Source organism: Pan paniscus, chromosome 6 (assembly GCF_029289425.2).
Source record: "Pan paniscus chromosome 6, NHGRI_mPanPan1-v2.0_pri, whole genome shotgun sequence".
NCBI classification, from domain to species: Eukaryota; Metazoa; Chordata; class Mammalia; order Primates; family Hominidae; genus Pan; species Pan paniscus.
This window is the reverse complement of record NC_073255.2, coordinates 84,513,814-84,534,608: the sequence shown is the minus strand read 5'-3', so window position 1 is coordinate 84,534,608 and position 20,795 is coordinate 84,513,814. Positions and strand designations below refer to the sequence as shown.

Here is a 20,795-nt window from a genome sequence, read left to right as displayed (position 1 = left end):
AGATGTCTCCACACATTCCCCATTGCTTGGGGCCAAAAGGAAGTGGCAGAATCTCTGGGGCCATGGGAGGAGCCGAAGAACAGACGTGGGGAGGGGGAGGATTGTGATCTGGGGAAGAGAGCGTGCACACACGCATCTTTGTTGGACCTGAAGGGATGCTATGTTGTTCTTTGATTAACACACATGCTCTGTGTAATGTCACTTCTCTGGTCTAAAACCCTTGACACTGGGACTTCCCATGACTGGAGGATCAAGTCTGAATTTTATAAGCTGGCTTCAGAACACCTGGTACACTGCTGTCTTCTTTTCCTCGCCTCAGTCCCTTCCTGAAACATCTATTTCAGTTTCTTGGCGGTACATTGTGCATTTTCTCTCCTCTGATTTTACACATGCTATTCATTTTTTTCCTAGAGAGTTTTTCCCTTCTTCCTGTCTCCCCCTTTGCAGGCCCTCGCCTGGAAATTACTTACTCATGCTTCATGACCCAGTTCAAATTTTATCTCCTCTGTGAAACCTTCCCTGGGCCCCGTTGATCTCCTTGAAGGCAGAAATAAGCTCCCAGAGCAGGATGAACAAACGTCTCTTGTCACATTTATCCTTCCGTGTCATAATTATGATTTACATATATATTTTTTTTCTTAAGGAGCTGTGAGCTTTTCCAGAATAACAGTGAGATTTTAGAAATTTCTGTATCCTCAACACTTTTCTTGCCCATAATTGATGCTCAGTGTTTGCAAATGTCACAGTTAAGCTAATGTTTCTGGGTGATATAGACATACTTGTTCTTCGGTGTGTTAAGAAGGAAGAAACAGATTTTTAAACGGATACAAGATCCATATTAAAATCAAAGGCTAGGCATGGCCCTCCATCAGTGATAAGCATTGAGGCATATCTATACTGCCCAGTTTCCTCGGGGGTGGGGGGGGGGGTTCCTCTCTCCTGGCTTTTACCACTGAGATGAAATAAGAATCAGAATTAAATAAAGTCACCATCCTCAGCAAGAGATGAGTTTCTTCTCCAGTGATCTGATGTGGCATTTTCAGCCAGGAATGAGATGTCCTGGGAGGGGAATCAGTATTTCTACAATTATAGGTTCTTCAATAAGTCCTAGAATACTAGAACTCTGTGCTCTGCACAACCTACTCTTAGTACACATGACCAGAATGTCTTTTCTCTGTTACATTGATTAATGTATTAAACCAATACTTATCAAGTATCTGGGATGAGCCTAACCTATGTCAGTAGATATATCAGCCAAAGATTAGTGGTCCCTGACCTCATGGAACCTGTAGGCTAGGGATGCAAAGGGTAAGAGTCAGGAACAAAGGCTATGGAGAGATTTATTGTTGCCACCCTGAGTTCCTGCCTCATGTATCCACTACCATTTCTATAGCTTCCTCAATAGCCCAAAATGTGAGGAGTCAAGTTAATATGGCAGTCTCCAAGTTCGTAGGAGATCTTCCCTGTGGGGTTTTGGAAAGGAAGGCACTGCTAGTTGGAGGAAGGTTGAAAAGAATGAAAACTATGTGCCAGGCGTGGTGGCTCACGCCTGTAATCCCAGCACTTTGGGAGGCAGAGGTAGGCGGATCACTTGAGGTCGAGAGTTCGAGACCAGCCTGGCCAACATGGAGAAACCCCCGTCTCTACTAAAAATACAACAGTTAGCCCGGTGTCGTGGCACGCACCTGTAATCCCAGCTACTCGGGAGGCTGCGACACAAGAATCACTTGAACCCAGAGGCGGAGGTTGCAGTGAGCTGAGATCGCAGCATTGCGCTCCAGCCTGGGTGACATAGTGAGGCTTTTTGTCGGAAAAAAAAAAAAAAAGAACAAAAACTTTGTATTATTGACCTGTGTCAGAGGGATGGTCCAGATGGCAGGGAGAATTCTACAGGACGTTCAAAAGCCAGTGGAAATGGGATTTAAAGAGGATTGAAAACGTTCTTTTGATGCCATTCTGTCCTAGGGTGGAAGTGAGGTCTAGAGGAAGCAATTGGCCATGTAAGTTATTAGACTGCTTTACAAGTGGGTATTAGTGAATGAGACCCAATGCCAGGGATGCTCAGTTAGAGAGTTCGGCTTCTTAATAAAACACCCAGCCCCGGCTCCCATTCTGTATGGCATTGTCATCATTGTAAACAGCAGTTCTATAACCTTAAGAAATTGGCATACAGCTGGAGCGAACTCAATTTCCAAACAAGATTTTAGTCATTGTATGTTTAAGTCTCTCATGCTTCTTCAGAGCCACCTGTTCACCAACAGAGGAGAGTCTCCAAGTGGAGTGACTGATTTTATGTTTATTTTATTTTAGTTTGTTACTTTTTGAGGCAGGGGCTGAAGTGCAGTGGCAGCATCATGGCTCACTGCGGCCTTGAACTCCTGGGCTCAAGCGATCCTCCCGCCTCAGCCTCCTGTGTAGCCGGGACTACAGGTGTGTGCCACCCAAGGCTGGCTAATTTTTTTAAATTTGTATTATTTATTTTTACTTTTTTGAGACAGAGTTTCCATCTGTCACCCAGGCTGGAGTACAGTTGTGTGATCTCGGCTCACTGCAACCGCCGCCTCTTAGGTTTAAGTGATTCTCGAGCCTGAGCCTCCTGAATTGCTGGGATTACATGCCCTAATTTTTGTATTTTTAGTAGAGATGGGTTTTCGCCATGTTGGCCAGGCTGGTCTTGAACTCCTGGTCTCAATTGATCTGCCCACCTCAGCCTCCCAAAGTGCTGGGATTACAGGTGTGAGCCACCGCGCCTGGCCCTTATTTTTATTTTTTGTAGAGATGGGGTCTCTCTTTGTTGCCCAGGCTGGTCTCGAACTTCTGGCCTCAAGTGATCCTCCTGCCTCAGCCTCCCAAAGTGCTGAGATTACAGGCATGAACCACTGTGCCTCGTCTGACTTTATGTTTCTTATACAAGCATATCGTGGGATTGCTCCTGGGTAGAGACAGAAGTTGGAGGTCCCCTTTAGTGGTATCTGTATTTGTTTTCAAGAATGAATAATGTGAGGTCAAGTTGTATCTTTCTTCCCCACATCTGCATGTCAAAGGAATAGTTGTGATTTCATTTTTGATTCAGAACTATTCCTGACTGTGACATCAGTGGGCAATTGTAGGGTAACACAGTGTGTCTCTTATTTAATGCCTCTTCATGTCATGCCCATGTGAAAATCTCAGGCTTTTAGTCAAGCTTTGCAGTTCCCTTTGATTTTGCAATATGATTTTGTCAGCCATGAATTGATCTAAATCGATGTGTTTTTCTGTTACATTTGCTTATAATAAAAAAAGAACAGAAAAAGTATAAAGAAGCAACAAAAATGATTTATAATTTCACCACCCAGAGGCAAAATGACATTTCATTGTTTTTTACTTTGAATGTCTTTTATTACTCATGAAGTTCTACCTGTTTTTATAAGTTTGTTAGCCATTTGTCTCTTTTGTTATATGAATTATGCATTCATGTTTTTTGTTTATTTATCTAATTGTGCTCTTTGAGTTTTCATTATTTGAATAGTGTAAGATCTTTCACTCTTTTGTTATTGCTGTAAATGACTTTTTTGCAATTTGCCGTTGTCTTTTAATGTTATTTTGATGATCAGAGGTTTTCGGCTATTATTAAACTATTACTTTTAAACTTGGAAATTCTTTCATATCCAGAATTTGTATTAATATTCACTTATATTTTGTTTTATTTTCCCTATATTTATAATTCTAAATTTAATGGTTTTATCTATCTGCAGTTGGTTTTGAATTGTGTTTGGAAGGGAGACGTGCACTATTATACCCCATGGAGATAGGAAAGGACCCCCAACACCATTTATTGAATGATTCTCTCCTTGCTTTTGGTTTGTGGTACCTTCTAGGTATTTATTCTCTAAGAGCAGGTCTGCTTGTGGCCTCTTGGTTCTGTTGCACTTGCCAGTTGGCTTGTTCTGGAGCCATCCTGATTAAATTATATTAGCCTTAGAATTAGAGTTATTATGTTGTGTGTGACAGGGTCTCACTCTGTCACCCAGGCTGGAGTGCAGTGGTGCCATCATAGCTCACCGCCATCTTGAACTTGTAGGCTCAAGTGATCTTCCCGCGGCAACTTCTTGATTAGCTAAGACTACAGGCACGCACCACCATGCCCACCTAATTATATTCTTTTCTATTTTTTTATTTTTTGAGATGGAGTCTCGCTCTGTTGCCCAGGCCCAGGCCCGAGTGCAATGGCGCAATCTTGGCTCACTGCAACCTCCACCTCCCGGCCTCAAGCGATTCTCCTGCCTCAGCCTCCTGAGTAGCTGGGATTATAGGCACCCACCACCAAACGTGGCTAATTTTTGTATTTTTAGTGGAAACAGGGTTTTGCCATGTTGGACAGGCTGGTCTCGAACTCCTGACCTCAAGTGATCCACCTGCCTCAGTCTCCCAAAGTGCTGGGATCATAGGCATGAGCCACCATGCCCAGCGTGTTTTACTTCATTTTTAAGATAGAATCTTGCTCTGTTACCCAGTGGTGACATCACAGCTCTCTGCAACCTCTTCCTCCCGGGCTCAAGTGGTCCTCCCTCCTCAGCCTCCCTAGTAGCTGGGACTACAGGCATGTGCCACCACACCTGGCTAATGTTTTAAAAAAATTTTGTAGAGATGGAGTTTCACCATGTTGCCCAAGCTGATCTCAACCCTCTGGTCTCAAGTGATCCTCTTGCCTCTGCTTCTCCAAGTGCTGAAATTATAGATGTGAGCCACTGCCCCCGGCCATAATTATATTAGCTTTATATTGGATTGAATATCATATACAGATGTGTAGCATACAACGATGCTTTGGTCATCTGTGGCCTACACACGATGCTGAAAAGCTGAAAAATAGTTCCCAGGTAGCATACAAGAAAGGGATCCCCATGCTAGCTCCCAGAAGGGCTTAGCTCTTGTTATTTTAAGGAAACTGAGGCCCAAAAAGGAGTGATCCGCATGTCGAGGTGGGGAGCTTTTAGTATCAACACAGTTTGATAACATGCTTCTTTATGCATTGCGTGTCTCATTAGCATGTGAAACCTCTACTCCTGGGCATGATTTTCAGTATTATAATGAGATTATATTGAGGAAAAACTCAGTGAAAGGTCAGCGCTTGGAGCCCATCTTGTCTTGAGCTGGCTGGATTCGGTCAGGCTCTTTTCAGGAATGCCAGCGTCTCACTTCACTAGCCTTGGAAGATGGCCACGTTCTTACCAGGAATGGTGGAGTCCTTCTGTAACAACCTGGGGAGAAGTAACTCAAGGAGAGAAACAGGTTCTTTCTTTTATGGTTGGGAATTCTGCTTGGTTAGCTAAGTTAGGAGGGCCTGCTTTCTGCGGTGTGACTCAGGTCAGCTGGTGAAGGGAGGCAGGGAGGTTGGGGAGGGGAAGATGTGAAGGGTCTTGGTGACCATGCCTCTTGTCTGCCAGGACCGAGTCTCTATACCGGGGGTCCCCAGACCTTGGGCAGTGGAGTGGTTTCGGTCTGCAGCCTGTGGCCTGATAGGAACTGGGCCGAACAGCAGGAGGTGAGCGGCGGGTGAGCAAGCGAAGCTTCACCTGTATTTACAGCTGCTCCCCATCCCTCACCTGAGCTCTGGCTCCTGTCAGATCAGCGGCAGCATTGAATGCTCATAGGAGTATTGTGAATTCTGCATACGAGGGATCTATTTCATAGGCTGCACACTCCTTATGAGAATCTAATGCCTGATGATCTGAGATGGAACAGTTTCATTCTTAAACCATCACCCCCACGCCACACCCCCGGTTCATGGAAAAATTGCCTTCCATGAAACCGGTCCCTGCTGCCAAAAATGTTGGGGGCCGTTGCTCTATACTGTCTCCCAATGATAAAATCTAACCGCATGTTTCTCCAAACATATCATATTGTTAAACACCATATGACCGTGCATCTCTGGGTTTCCTTATACCCTTTCCTTTTCCACAGTTTTGTTATTTATTGTTACCTATTCTTTCAGGTGCAATGTTGAAATCATTTGTCAAGTGCTAAAATTGTTTCCATAGAAATATTTACAAAGGTAACATAGTATTTTTTAAATTATAAAGGTAATGCGTTTTTGGTGTGGAAAACTGGAGACCACAGTGAAATATAAAGGAGTAAACAGAAGTAATAAAAAATTCCTCCACTCACACCTTCCTTGATGAATAATTCCTTCTTTTCAGAAGCAGGAGCTTTGGAGTCAGGTAGATCTAGCTTTAAAGTTTAAGTCTACCCACCACTTTCTTGGCTTTGCGAAAGTGACTCTGAGCCTCAATTTTCTCATCTGCAAAATGAGGAATCCTACATGACTGGCTTATTGTGAAACAGAATGAGATAATGTATAGGCTGTACGGTTCCAGCATAGCAGCCGGAACGGCTGGGCTCACCCTTGCACATGTCCAGCTGGGGGCCGCCTTTCTGCTCCTTGTGTTTCAGGACCAGTGGGCTAGCCCAGTCTTCTCATTATGAAGGCAAGAGAGCCCCTCGTGAGGCTCACGCTTGGAGCTGGTACGTAGCTCTTCACCTGGTCAAAGCAAGCTATGTGGCCAAGCCCAGATCCGAGGGGTAGAGAAAACAGACTTTCCCTCTTGAGTGGGAAAAACTTCAGTCACACTGCAAAGGATGTGGAGACGTGGAAGGTGAAGGATTGGGCTATGAATGCATTTTCCCACATAGTAGAAACAGGATCTGCTCAATCTCTCTGGCAGTTCAGGATGGGAGAAGGCATTTTAGATTGACTGAGAAGACCAGGTTAGGACTAAGCTGGACCTGGAGAGACTGGGGTATAGGATCTGACTGCAAGGTGCATTTGGCCTGTTCTTGAGGAAGATTTTTTTTTTTTTTTTTTTTGAGACGGAGTCTTGCTCTGTCACCCAGGCTGGAGTGCAGTGGTGCAATCTTGGCTCACTGCAAGCTCCACCTCGTGGGTTAAAGCGATTCTCATGCCTCAGCCTCCTGAGTAACTGGGATTACAGGCGCACACCACCATGCCCAGCTAATTTTTGTGTTTTTAGTAGAGACGGGGTTTCACCATGTTGGCCAGGCTGGTCTCAAACTCCTGACCTCAGATGATCCACCCACCTCGGCCTCCCAAAGTGCTGGGATTACAGGCGTGAGCCTCTGTGCCCGGCTGGAAGATTTTATAAGTGGAGATAACAATAATGAAAGTAACACAAGGACATAGGGATGGCCCAGATGTGGGAAGAAACAGAAGTGTTTCAGGGTCAATGTCAGTAAAAACACAAGCTTGCAGGGCCAATTTGGGCAGAACAGTAAAAGGAAAATTGGCTCATTTGGTAATACGTTTCTCATTTCTCTGCTGACGTTGCAGGGTAACAACTTTTAGGACCAGTTTGGAGCTCTGTAAAGGGCCAAAGAGGTTGGAGGGTGAGACATTGAGTGAGAGCAAAAGGTTTTATGGCCTTCAGAGATGGTCTCGCTCTGTTGCCCAGGCTGGAGTGCAGTGGTGCAGTCACACCTCACTGCAGCCTCGACCTTCAGGACTCAGGCGATCCTCTCACCTTGGCCTTCCAGGTGAGTAGCTAAGACTACAGGCACATGTCACCATGCCTATCTAATTTATAAATTATTTTTAGAGACACTGATCTCCCTCTGCTGCCCAGGCTGGTCTCAAACTCTTGGGCTCAAGTGATCCTCCTCCCTGGGCCTTCCAAAGCTCTGGGATTACAGGCATGAGCCACTGCCCCCAGCCTTTGGCTTTTAATTTCTATAAAGAAACCTACTGGGCCAGACGTGGTGGCTCATGCCTGTAATCCCAGCCAAAAATCTGTGGGGCTCAGCTTTCCTTGGCCAGATATGCCAGTTTCGACGTACAGTAGGAGGGCAGAACACTTGAGGTCAGGAGTTCATGACCAGCCTGAACAACATGGTAAAACTCCGACTGTACTGAAACTTCAAAAATTAGCCGGTGCGGTGGCGTGCGCCTGTCATCCCAGCTACTTGACGGGGGCTGAGGTAGGATAATCACTTGAACCTGGGAGGCAGAGGTCACAGTGAGCCAAGATTGTGCCACTGCACTCTAGCCTGGGCCATAGCGTGAGACTCCATCTCCAAAAAAAAATAAAAGAAAAAGAAAAAGAAAAAAAAGAATCCTACTGGCCAAATTTTGGATCTGCTGCTGCTTGGCGTAAAGCTATTTATTATTTCTAATTTGCATTATTTCCTGATGTATTTTCATCCCTCTTGCAGCAGTCAGGGTTGTCCCCTCGTTTGACATGTACCATAGAAAGGTTATAGGATTGAATACTATGTAAGAATAACGTAGGCAGCATTTCCTGTGCATGCACAGGAGGATTTTTTTTTTTTTTTAGCTCTGGCCTGAAACTGTCTGCATTAATTTACCCTTAATTGTTTTTAGAAATTCTATTCCTGAGCCATTGCTTAATAAAACTTAAGGTTTGGAGTTTTTTGTTTTGTTTTTTTTTTTTTTTTTTTGCTTTAGTTGAATTCATCAAGATAAGCTGTATTATACTCAGATTCATTTACTGAACTGAGAATCTGAAGGATGCCTCCCTTCTGCTCCCGTATGTGTGCGAGTGTGTGTGTGTGTGTGTGTGTGTGTGTGTGTGTCTGTCTGTGTGTCTTTTCTTCCCTTTTAGAGAAAGCAGTGCTGTACAAAGCAGGGAACTATGGTAGAATTTAGGGTAAAAGAAGAAAATCCTTCTGGGCGCAGTGGCCCACGCATGTAATCCTGGCACTTTGGGAGGCCCAGGCAAGAGGATTGATTGAGACTAGGAGTTTAAGACCAGCCTGCGCAACTTAGCAATGCCCCATCTCTGAAAAAGAAAATTAAAATTAGTTGGTCATGGTGTCGTGCCTGTAATCCCAGCACTTTGGGAGGCCAAGACAGGTGGATCAGTTGAGGTCAGGAGTTCAAGACCAGCCTGGCCAACATGGTGAAACCCCGTCTCTACTAAAAATACAAAAGTTAGCCAAGCGAGGTGGTACACACCTGTAATCCCAGCCATTCTGGAGGCTGGGACAGGAGAGTCACTTGAGGCCAGAAGGTGGAGGTGGCAGTGAGCCAAGATTGTGCCACTGCACTCCAGCCCGGGCAACAGAGTGAGATTCCATCTAAAAAAAAAAAAAAATATATATATATATATATATATATATATATATATATATATATATGTAATCTCCTTCTGATGATAAAGGGTTAGTTTGTTTGCCCATGACAGGCCCTCCTACTGTACCTTGAAACTGGCATATCAGGCCAAGGAAAGCTGAGCCCCACAAATTTTTGGCTAAAGGCAATTACCTCATCCCTGGAAAAGCAACTCTTTATGACTCAAAGAAAAATACATATTTCCCAGGTAGCCATGGAGCCAGTAGGTGATCAGTCCAAGAATAAAAAAATGTCTTCGGAGAATATTCCAAAATAAATATTAATAGGAGCCAGGCTGTCAAAGAAGACATAGAGCTTTGTTGAGCCTAAAGTGCTTGGCAACAGAACCTGGGCTAGTCACTGGCCTGTGACCATGGTGTTGGGGGAGACTCACACTGACAGTGATGTTCTTCTCTGGGTGTGTAGACTGAGTTCATCTCTTCCTGCCCTGCTTCTGAGGGAAGCTGTTAAAAGGTATGAATTCTCTCCCCAGCAAAAACAAAACAAAACAAAAATTCCTTGTCCATGCACCCACAATGATATGGTTTGGCTCTGTGTTCCCACCCAAATCTCATCTCTAATCCTAATCCCCATGTGTCAAGGGAGGGACCTGTAGTCTCCACGTGTTGAGGGATGGAGGTGATTGGATCATGGGGGCAGTTTCCCCCATGTTGTCCTTGTGATATAGTGTGTGAGTTCTCAGATCTGATGGTTTTATAAGTGTTTGGAAGTCCCTCCTTCCTTCTCTCTCCTGCCGCCTTGTGAAGAAGGTGCTTGCTTCCCTGTTGCTTTCTGCTGTGATTGTAAGTTTCCTGAGGCCTTCCCAGCCATGTGGAGCTGTGAGTCCATTAAACCTCTTTCCTTTATAAATTACCCAGTCTCGGGAATAGCTGTGTGAAAACAGACTCATACAATATCTTGCATTCAATTTCTAGGAGTTTTGCAGGGGCTCCATAGACCACAAAATATCTCATGCTTTAAAGCAGGCTAAATCTTGATGTGTGAACATTGCCCCAATATGACTAATAGGCAGGACACACTTGGACTCAAATGCTAGAGTAGACAGTTTGTACGGGAGACTGCTCTGTGAGGGAACTGAACTAATGAGGTGTGTTGTTGCTTCCTGGAAGAACTGCAGAGCTCAACTGGAGGAAATTAAACCACTCAGCAAAGTGTGCATTTTTCCTAATAATGAGAGCTCCAAAAGCGGGGCCTCGCACCTCTCAGTGATTCCAACCCCCATCTCATTTTGCAAGGTTCGCTGTTGCCAAAAATGATACCACTCTTTCCCGAGATTATAGGGAAGTCTTGATGAGGAGGGAAGCAAAAAGGGAAAATTGGGCTGGTTAATGCACTTGACCCAAGCAGCTTTCAGAGTTTGAGCCCTGATTAGTAAATCAAGGGAGACAGAAGTGTGGTTGTGTTCGGGATGGTATCTTTTAAGCGTTGAGGTGCCATCACTGATGCTTTAATTGAGGTAGGAAATAAGTGATGCCTTTGATCATAAGAGAAGCAGAGGGAATAAATAGGAAAGGGATTTTCATTTGTTCATTCAGTAACCATTTATCTGCCAAGCATTCTGCCGGGCTCTAGGGGAACAGAAAGAAATAAGGCCAGTCACTGTGGCTCGTGCCTGTAATCCCAGTGCTTTGGAAGGTGTACGAGGAAGAATTGCTTGAGGTCAGGAGTTGGAGACCAGCCTGGGCAACACACTGAGACCCCATCTCTACAAAAAAAAAAAAATTAGCCAGGTGTGGTGGTGCACGCCTGTAGTCCCAGCTACTTGGGATGCTGAGACAGGAGGATTGCTTGCACCCTGGAGGTCAAGGCTGCAGTGAGCTATGATTGTGCCGCTGCACTCCAGCCTGGGCGACAGAGCAAAACCCTATCTCTAAAAAAGAAAAAAAGAAAGAAGATGTTGTAGCTCCTGAACGCCTGCACTCTTGGAGTGGGGATAACCAGAGTGAAGAGTGCCATGATGGCAGCCCACAGAGGGACAGAAAGTAACAAAGGAGAAGTGCCTGATACCAGGCTGGGCTCTGGGAAGGCTGGGGCTGGAGACCAGAGGAAGTGCCTAGCAGGAGGAAGGTAGTGTTGGGCAGATAGAACAGTTTGTGTGACTTGAGAGACAGCATTCTCAGTTCTAGGAAATAACAAATTCATAGTGGCTGGAGAAAGGGCAGGGAGAGGCGATGAGGTTGGAGAGATGGATCGGGCTCAACTTGGGTGCCAAGCAGAGGAATTTAAACCTAATTCCGAAAGCTTAGAATTAGGAGAGGCCAGGAGATCCTTTAAGTAGAGGAGTGACGTGATCATATATACTCTAGAGAGGTCATTCTGGTCGCAGTAGGGTAAGTGGGATGGGGTTGGAGGCAAGGGACCAGTTAGGTGGCTTTTGGTGTCATTCAGGAGGTAACCAGTGAGGACTGGAACCAAGGCGGTAGAAATGGAGGAGAAGGGACAAATGTCACACAGAGATCCTGAAAATGGCAGAATCTGCAGGATTTGGTGACCGATAGGCATGTTGAGGGGTCATGACTTGAATTTGACTCCTGAAGAGACAGGGTGGTGGCCTTCAGCAAAGACAAGGTGGTACAAAAAGAGGAGGTTTCAGTTTTCAGCATGCTGAATTTGGGATGTTTATGAGCGCTCCACGTGGAGATTTACAAGGGGGAGCTGAAGTTTCAGTGAAGGTCCAGGCTAGAGATGTGGGTTTGGGAGTTGCCAGGGTACTTGGAGCTGTAGACTTGCATGAGGTCACCCAGGACCCGTTTATGAAGAGAGAACAGCAAAGGGCAAAAGAAGGAGCTTGAGGATTTCAGGAATTTAAAGGAAAGGGTAACCTGTGCAACAAAACCAGTGGCCAAGGAAGATCCCAGAGGAGAAAAAGCCCAGATAGGAATGGGGGAGGAATATTGAGTGTCCAGGATCCGAGAGGAAATAGCGATTATACAAGGAGAGGGATGGCGGTGTTGCATACTGCAGAAAGGATCATCAGCGATGGTGAGGTTGGGAAGGTCCCTCCATTCTGGCCACGTAGAGTAGATGTCACTGGAAACTTTAACAAGAGCAGTTTCAGCAAAATAGGTTGCACAGGAGCCAAATGCTGGATGAAGCGAGGAATGAATGAGAGGTAAAGAAGGGAGACAGGGAGGGAAAGGAACATGGCAATTAAGCCAATTAAGGCTGTGGAAAAAGAGACTATTTACTTATTTTTTATTAGTATTAATATTATTATTATTATTTTTGAAACAGAATCTTGTTCTGTTGACCAGGCTGGAGTACAGTGGTGCCATCATGGCCCCCAGCAGCCTTGAACTCCTGGGCTCAAGCCATCCTCCTGTCTCAGCCTGCTCAGTAGCCAACACCACACCCGGCTAATTTTTAAAATGTTTTTGTAGCGATGGGATCTTGCTTTGTCGCCCAGGCTGGTTTTGAACTCCTGGCCTCAACAATCCTCCTGCTTCAGCCTCCCAAAACTCTGGGATTATAGGCATGAGCCACCGCACCAACCCAATTTTTTTACTTAAATGGGAGGGAGTTGAGTAGAAAAGGTTGGCAGAGGGAGAGCGAAGATGCAAGAGAGAGAGTGATGGACGAGGCAAGGCTCTGAGGTGGGAGGAGGCTGGGATCCACAGTAAGGATGCAGGGGTCAGCCTTGAACTCCTGGACTCAGCTTCCATCAAGAGAGGAGGTGAAGACAAATAATGGGTTGAGAGGTAGGTAAGCTTGCAGGAGGGAAGTGCTTCTCCCATTTCCAGTGTGCAGGAACCACCCAGAGAGCTTGATAAGGGGTAGATTGCTGGGCCCCACCTCCAGGGATTCTGAGTCCCTAGGTCTGGGAGGAGCCTGGGTTTTTTGTTTTTTTTTTTTAAGACAGGATCTCGCTCCATCACCCAGGCTGGAGTGCAGAGGCGCGATATTGACTCACTGCAATCTCTGCCTCCCAGGCTCAAGGTATCCTCCCACCTCAGCCTCCTGAGTAGCTGGGACTACAGGTGTGTGCCACCACGCCCAGCTGATTTTTATATTTCTTGGTAGAGGTGGGATTTCACCATGTTGGCCAGACTGGTCTTGAACTCCTGACCTCCAGTGGTCCGCTGCCTCTACCTCCCAAAGTGCTGGGATTCCAGGCGTGAGCCACCACGCCTGGCTTGGTCCTAGGGATTTTTATTTCTAACAAGCCCCCAGACGATGCTGTTGCAGATGCTACAGACCTGTGGACCACATGTGGAAATTAGGGCTGATGGTATTGATTTCTCTGTGGAGTAGGAGGCACAATCCCTTGCAGACTGGGAGGTTGGCCCAAGGAACTTGGCAAAAGGTAGAGGACAGTGAAGGGTAATGAAATCCAGGGTTCTGACCTAGAACAGAAAGAAGCCTGCAGAGCAGGCCAGGTGTGGGGGCTCAGGCCTGGAATCCCAGCACTTTGAGAGGCCGAGGCGGGCGGATCACCTGAGGTCAGGAGTTCGAGACCAGCCTGGCTAACATGGTGGAACCCCATCTTTACTAAAAATGCAAAAATTAGCTGGGCGTGGTGGTGCATGCCTGTAATCCCAGCTAATCAGGAGGCTGAGGCAGGAGAATTGTTTGAACCTGGGAGGTGGAGGTTGCAGTGAGCTGAGATCATGCCATGGCACTCCAGCCTGGGCTACAGAGCAAGACTCCGTCTCAGAAAAAAGAAAAGAAAAGAAACCTGCGGCACAAAGAGTGGAGCCCCTGGAGGTGTCTCCTTTGCAGCTGCATGAATGTGAGACTTGGTCCTGCAGCCTGCAGTGTCAGCTGTGTAAGAAAAGGGGAGAAGAGGCAAGTGGGTGGTTCTGTCTAGAGCTGGGGTCCTTCAGCACTTGTGGGAAAGAAAGGCAGAGGGACAGGAGAACTGTGGGGTTGGCAAAAGGCAGAGCCTGGTTGAAGGAAGTATGGAGAGTCCAGTTGGACTGGACGAACTTGAAACCAGGGAAGGGCTAATAGATTAAAAAAACAAAACAAAATGGCTAGGCGTGGTGGCTCACGCCTGTAATCCTAGCACTTTGGGAGGCCGAAGTGGGCAGATCGCCTGAGGTCAGGAGTTCAAGACCAGCCTGGACAACATGGTGAAACCTCGTCTCTAATAAAAATAGAAAAATTAGCCGGGTGTGGTGGCAGGTGTCTGTAATCCCAGCTACTTGGGAGGCTGAGGCAGAAGAATCGCTTGAACCCAGGGGGCGGAGGGTGCAGTGAGTCGAGATCACGCCATTGCACTCTAGCCTGGGCCACAAAAGCAAGACTCCATCTCAAAAAAACAAAAACAAAAACAGAACAAAACAAACAAGCGTCCCAGGGCCTGGAAGTCTAAGAGTAAGGGTTTTGGGACTACGAGGCTGGAGAACTGGGATGAAGTGAGATTATGACTGTTGAAGTCAAAGGTGGTCCAACTGCAGCTGTTCTGGGTGTCAGTGAGGTCCAGGAAAAGCCATGGGGGTTTGAGATAATTGCACTGCAGTAACCGAAACGAGGTGGTCCTCCTGGGCATCCCTCGGTGTGGGGTCAGAGGCTCTTGAAGTGGTGACAGGAAGGAGAGGTTGCAGTGACAAGGTTCTGATGAGGTGTGACACCGCAATCTGGTGTAATCTTCTTTTCCAAACCAAAGGGCAGTGCGTTCATTCTGGTTCCCTAGAGAAAGAGGAGGAATTGGGCAGGGGCAGGATGGGGAGGTAGAGAGAGAGAATGAATTTATTTATTTTTCCCATTTTTTATTGTGTTAAAATATACATAACATAAAATTTACCATCCTAACCATTTTTAAGTGGTTCACTGGCATTAAGCACATTTACATTGTCATGTAACTGCCACCACCATCCATCTCCAGGACATTTTCCTCATCTGAAACAGAAACACTGCACCCAATCACAATAATTTCCCATTCCCCCTTCCCTGTCCCCTGATAACCTCTTTTCTATTTTCTGTCTATGAATTGGACCATTCTAGGTAACTGCTGTAAGTAGAATCATACAGAATTTATGTTTTGTGATTAGCTTATTTCACCTAGTAATCCTCAAAGTTCATCCATGTGGTAGTATATTGCAGAATTTCCTTCCTTTTTAAAACTGGATAACATTCCATTTTATATATACACAGCCATCCCTTGGTATCTGAAGGGGATTGGCTCCAGACCCCCCTTGGATACCAAAATCCCTGGAAGCTCAAGGAAATCCCTCACATAAAATGACATAATTTTTGTACATAAACTATGCACATCCTCACATATACTTTAAATCATCTCTAGATTACTTATAATATCTAATGCGGTATAAATGTCATGTAAATAATTGTTACGTGTATTGATTTTGTATCATTATTATTATTGTTATTGAGACTGAGTCTTGCTCTGTCGCCCAGACTGGAGTGCAGTGGTGCGGTCATAGCTCACTGTAACCCTGAAGTCCTGGCCTCAAGCAATCCTCCCACCTCAGGCTCCTGAGTGGCTGAAACTGCAGGCATGTGCCACCATGCCTGGCTAATTTTTACTTTTAGAGATGGGGTCTCACTGTGTTCCCCAAGCTGGTCTTGAAATCCTGGCTTCTAGCACTCTTCCCACCTTGGCCTCCCAAGTAGTTAAGGCTACAGATGTGAGTTGCTATGCTTCGCTCTGTGTTTTTTTTATCTTGATTTTGGGGATGTTTTCCCTCTGTGGTTGGTTGAATATGAAAATACAGAAGCTGTGGATTAGGAAGGCTGACTCCACAAACTACATTTTGTTGATTCATTTGTCTATTGATGAACACCTGGATTGCTTCCAACATTTAGCTGCGAATAATGCTCTATGAACATGCGGGTACAAGTATCTCTTCAAGACTCTGCTTTCAGTTCTTCTGGGTATATACCCGGAAGTGGAATTGCTACTCTACTGTTAACGGACCCCCCACCATACTATTTTCCACGGCGGCCGTAACATCCTCCCCTTCCATCAACAGCGCACAAGGGTTTCAATTTCTCCGCATCCTCTTCAACACTTGTTATTTTCAGGTTTTTGTTTTGTTTTGTTTTGTTTTTTTGTTTTTTGTTTTAACAGTAGCCATCTTAATGGATGTGACGTGGTATCTCAGTGTAGTGTTGATTTGCATTTCTCTAATTAGTGATGTTGAGCAGAGAGAGGTTTATTTTAAGGACCTGGCTCACATGGTTGTGGTAACTGGCACATCCCACGTCCGCATGGTAGGTGGAGACCTTAGGAAGGGTGTCTGGTGGCAGAATTTCCTCTGGCAGTGGAAAGAGACGATGTGAAGATGGGTATGTCCACAGTGTGCTGCAGTTCTCAAGGGTTTTCTCATTGTCTTGCAGCTACTCTGAGGATGTCAAGGTGGTGTTCTCTGACTCAAACTACCTTTTCCATCAGAATCCCACAGTTTCCGTCCCATGTTGCCTTCCAGAGCTCTGAGAGTTTGAGGGTAGCATGTGGTGGAGAGGCCTGAGTGCCCAGAGAACACGGACCTTCATCAGCGGTAAAGACTTTATTAATTAATGCTCATGATCTTCTGCATGTTTATGGAGCACTTTGGAAATGAATAGGAATTAGCCCGGTAGGAATTTGCAGAGCCTGGTGTGAGGCTGTCATTGCATTGTGAGTCTAGCTCTTTACCGTGTAATCTCTAAAGCTTACAAGATTTCTCCTGGAAGGTCAAGGAAGAGTGCCTCTGTGCTCAGTAGAGCTCTGATATCCCATTTCTCCCTCTGTTCTTGACCATGCAAGTCTAATTCAGTGAGATCTATCCATTCAGATCCAGCCTGGAGCTCACCATCCCCACCTTCCTGGTCCAGCTTAGCCCATCTATTACAGCTGTTGTTGATACTTCGTTTGACACTTAGCATCTCCTGCATTGCATTGACAACTGCCTTGTTAGAAGTGTTTAATGTGCTTTAGCCCTCATATCCCAGAACTCTGGGTGATTGGGGTGGGGCAGTGCATGGTGATTGGTCCTGTCCCTTGGGTGTGGCAGATGTTAGGGCAGAGACTGAGGGGCATCACTGCACTTGGGAGCTAGAGTTGAGGCAAGCAGCCAGGAAGGCCTGCAGATCGGCCACACAGTTTCGCCCATGTGAGCCAAGCGATACCGAGAAACCCAGGTAGACCCTCGAAAGGGGAGCGCTCGCCTTAGACAGACCCAAGAGACAAGGGCTGGAGGCTGAGCTCAGGCCCAGTGGTCACCTGCCCAGCCCGGCAGTCATCTGCCCAGCCGTCTGAGCATGCACAGTGCACCTTCCATATCCAGCCCCTTTAAGATCCTCTTCTGTGCCCCTGCCCTGAGGGATGATGGTGACGACAGAGTCAGGCCTTGGTGCACAGTGGCTGAAGTGCTGCAGTGGCTCATTAGCACAGTACTTTTGCAAGGCCCAGAGTGACTGAGGGCAACCTTGGCTCCTCCCTGCCTGGGATTCTTCAGTTCCAGGGCTTGGGGGCAGAACACTCTCCCACATGAGCTTTATCCACATTCCCTCCAGCCTGATTAACCCCAGGGGAGGTGGAGCCGGCTTGTGCTCACCCACATCCCCCTTGAAGGGAAATCAAACCTGACCCGGCTCAGTGATACTATGTGGGAATACTTTGCCCCCAGCAGGCCATGGGCATGGTGCACCTGGCTGCAGAGGACCTTCTCCTAGTTGGGGCTTTTAGGGCAGAGATGAAGAAATCAAGAAATTGGCTGGGTGCGGTGGCTCATGTCTGTAGTCCCAGCAGTTTGGGAGGCCGAGGTGCACAGATCGCTTGAGGTCAGGAGTTCAAGACCAGCTTGGCCAACATGGTGAAACCCCATCTCTATTAAAAATACAAAAATTGACCAGGTGTGGCAGCACATGCCTGTAATCCCAGCACTTGGGAAGGCCGAGGCAGGCAGATCACCTCAGGCCAGGAGTTCGAGACCAGCCTCTGAGGGACCCTCTGGAGTGCTCTTGTTTTGTGGACCACCACACAGTCAATGAGATGATTCCTGCCAACTGCCTGTGAGCCCGTCAATAATCACTGTAATCTCCCTGGCAGCCCCCAGAAGTAGATTTACAGCAGCATGGTAAAAATGAGGCTGCTTGATCAATGCGTCCCTGGACGATCTTCTCCAGGAGACACAAACACATATTGTAACAAAACTTTATTTTCTTCTGAAAATTGCCTACATGATTAATATGGCCTGACATAGCCCAAGCTGCTCAGCATAAGAAACAGCCGTATTTCTTGCTCCCTCTTCAGCTCTGCTTCTCTCTCACTCCATGGCTTCATCTGTTTTCTTTGTTCTGCTCCCTATTCCGTTGTGCTATATATTGTGCAATCTCCCATAAGGAGAAGAAGGATGCATTAAAGTGCAGGTACCTCGGCACTCCATTCCACTGTGTTTCTCTTTGCTATTTCCAATGTGGCTTAGGCGTAAGCATGAAATGAAATTCCTCAGTGCTCCCTGGACAGACTCTCGGTTCACCTGTGACTGAGAGAAGCAGAGCACATTCCCCGGGTACTAAATCATCTCTTACATCACCTGGAGCCGTGGAGAAGGCCAAAGCTCTATGCTCTGGAGTCCATACTGGATGAGAGGAATTCTTCCCTTTAATCACTGCGCTCGGGCATATGAGGGCTGCTGGGTATTCTGAGGGAGGGATGTCAGCAGGTTGTCCTGTCTCCTGTCTCCAGGGAGGTTCTAGGACTTCCCGAAGAAGAGCTGGTGTGCCTTAGGTTGCACACTCCTCCAGGTGTAGGGTCCTTTTCCTTGACTATGATTATTGGCGTGGGTGTTTTATTTCCTATCCTGGAATGTTAGCTCCGTGATAGCAGGAACCTCTAGTATAACATAATACAGAGCACTTAGTGGGTTCAGTAGATGCCTTCATTTGGGTTCCCCCAGAAACAGAGCCTGAAACAAAGGGTTTGAGTGCAAGTAGTTTATTTTGGAGGTGAAGAGAGCATCACTAGGGGAGCGGTGAGTAAGACTGGGAGGGAAAGACATCCCCTCTCCAAAGGGTGTGTTATGAAGATTGCTCCTGTGGGTGATGGGGGCTTAATCCTGCTGCGGAAATTTACATTTAACCTGCTCTTGGGCTGAGGGAGCTGGGGTATTTGTATTAGGTTGGTGCAAAAGTAATTGAGGGTTTAGCCATTACTTTTAATGGCAAAAAAGTACTTTTAATGGCATTAAAAGTAATGGCAAAACCCGCAATTACTTTTGCACCAACCTAATACATCAGTTCCTGGTGTTCTTTTTTTGGGGGACGGGGAGGGGGAACAGGGTCTCATTATGTTACCCAGGCTGGAGTACATTGGCATGATCATAGCTCATGGTAGCCTTGACCTCCCGGGCTCAAGTGATCCTCCCACCCCAGCCTCCCGAGTAGCTGTGAATACAGCCATGCACCACTGCACCTGGCTAATTTAAAAATTTTTTATAGGTACAGGATCTTGCTATGTTGCCCAGGCTGGTCTTAAACTCCTGGCCTCAAGCGACGCTCCCACGTCGGCCTCCCAAATTGCTGAAATTACAGGTGTGAGCCACTGCGCCGTGTCCCGGGTGGTCTCTAGTTGAGAGATTTAGGGGGTGGAGTAATCGCTTAGGCATCAGCAAAGAAGGTTTCAGGCAAGGAAATGGAGGGGCTGGAGTCAGAAGTTGTGCAGGTGTGCCCTGAAGCTCAGGGCACAGGTAGGCGGCACAGGTAGATGCAGGTAGATGGCACAGGTAGATGCAGGTAGACATATGCCTGGGACTGATGCCTGGGACTCCCCTAGTGATGCTCTCTTCACCTCCAAAATAAACTACTTGCACTCAAACCTTTGTTTCAGGCTCTGTTTCTGGGGGAACCCAAATGAAGGCATCTACTGAACCCACTAAGTGCTCCATATTATATTATAGTAGAGGTTCCTGCTATCACAGTGCTAACATTCTAACTCACCACCTGTAGGGTGGTGAATCTGGGGGAAGTGGGGCTGCATCTGTTAATGCTGTCCCCCTTAGGGTTTATTCTCAGTTCTTAGCCAAGGAGAAGCCTAAGGGAACCAGTGATTCACGCCTTGGGACGACTGGATGAGGATTCGGCTGAAATCTTACACTATGTCCAGCTGCAGTGCCTGAGCTTTTATCCTTCCTCTGACTCTGCATTTCCGATCTCTCCTTCCCCAGGTGTAAGGAGCTCAAGTACTCCAAGGACCTGCCCCAGATATCCATCATATTCATCTTCGTGAACGAGGCCCTGTCGGTGATCCTGCGGTCCGTGCACAGTGCCGTCAATCACACACCCACACACCTGCTGAAGGAAATCATTCTGGTGGATGACAACAGCGACGAAGGTACAGGGGTGGCTGACCTGTGCACAGGACATGATGACAGCAGGGGGAAATGCCACTTTCATTCCAACGCGAGCCCGAGCATCTGTGTCTCCTGGTCCCTGGAGCATATCTGGGGAATGGGATATTTTTTCTTTTTCTTTTTTTGAGATGGAGTCTTGCTGTGTCGCCCAGGCTGGAGTGCAGTGGCATGATCTCAGCTCACTGCAACCTCCACCTCCCGGGTTCAAGCGATTCTCCTGCCTCAGCCTCCCGAGTAGCTGGGATTACAGGCACCCGGCACCACGCCTGGCTAATTTTTGTATTTTTAGTAGAGATGGGGTTTCACCATGTTGGCCAGGCTAGTCTCGAACTCCTGAACTCAGGTGATCCGCTCACCTC

The 20,795-nt window shown here is 46.7% G+C and overlaps 1 protein-coding gene across 2 annotated transcripts in view; it reads left to right on the top strand.

Moving 5' to 3' along the window:
- The window catches only part of GALNT17 (polypeptide N-acetylgalactosaminyltransferase 17), a 582,348-nt gene that overhangs the window by 235,501 nt on the left and 326,052 nt on the right, over nt 1-20,795 (top strand). For both annotated transcript variants that reach the window (XM_034964282.3, XM_034964284.3), the window contains one exon: nt 20,251-20,417. In XM_034964282.3, the coding sequence (XP_034820173.1) occupies nt 20,251-20,417 (167 nt within the window). The remainder of the gene's footprint in view (nt 1-20,250; nt 20,418-20,795) is intronic.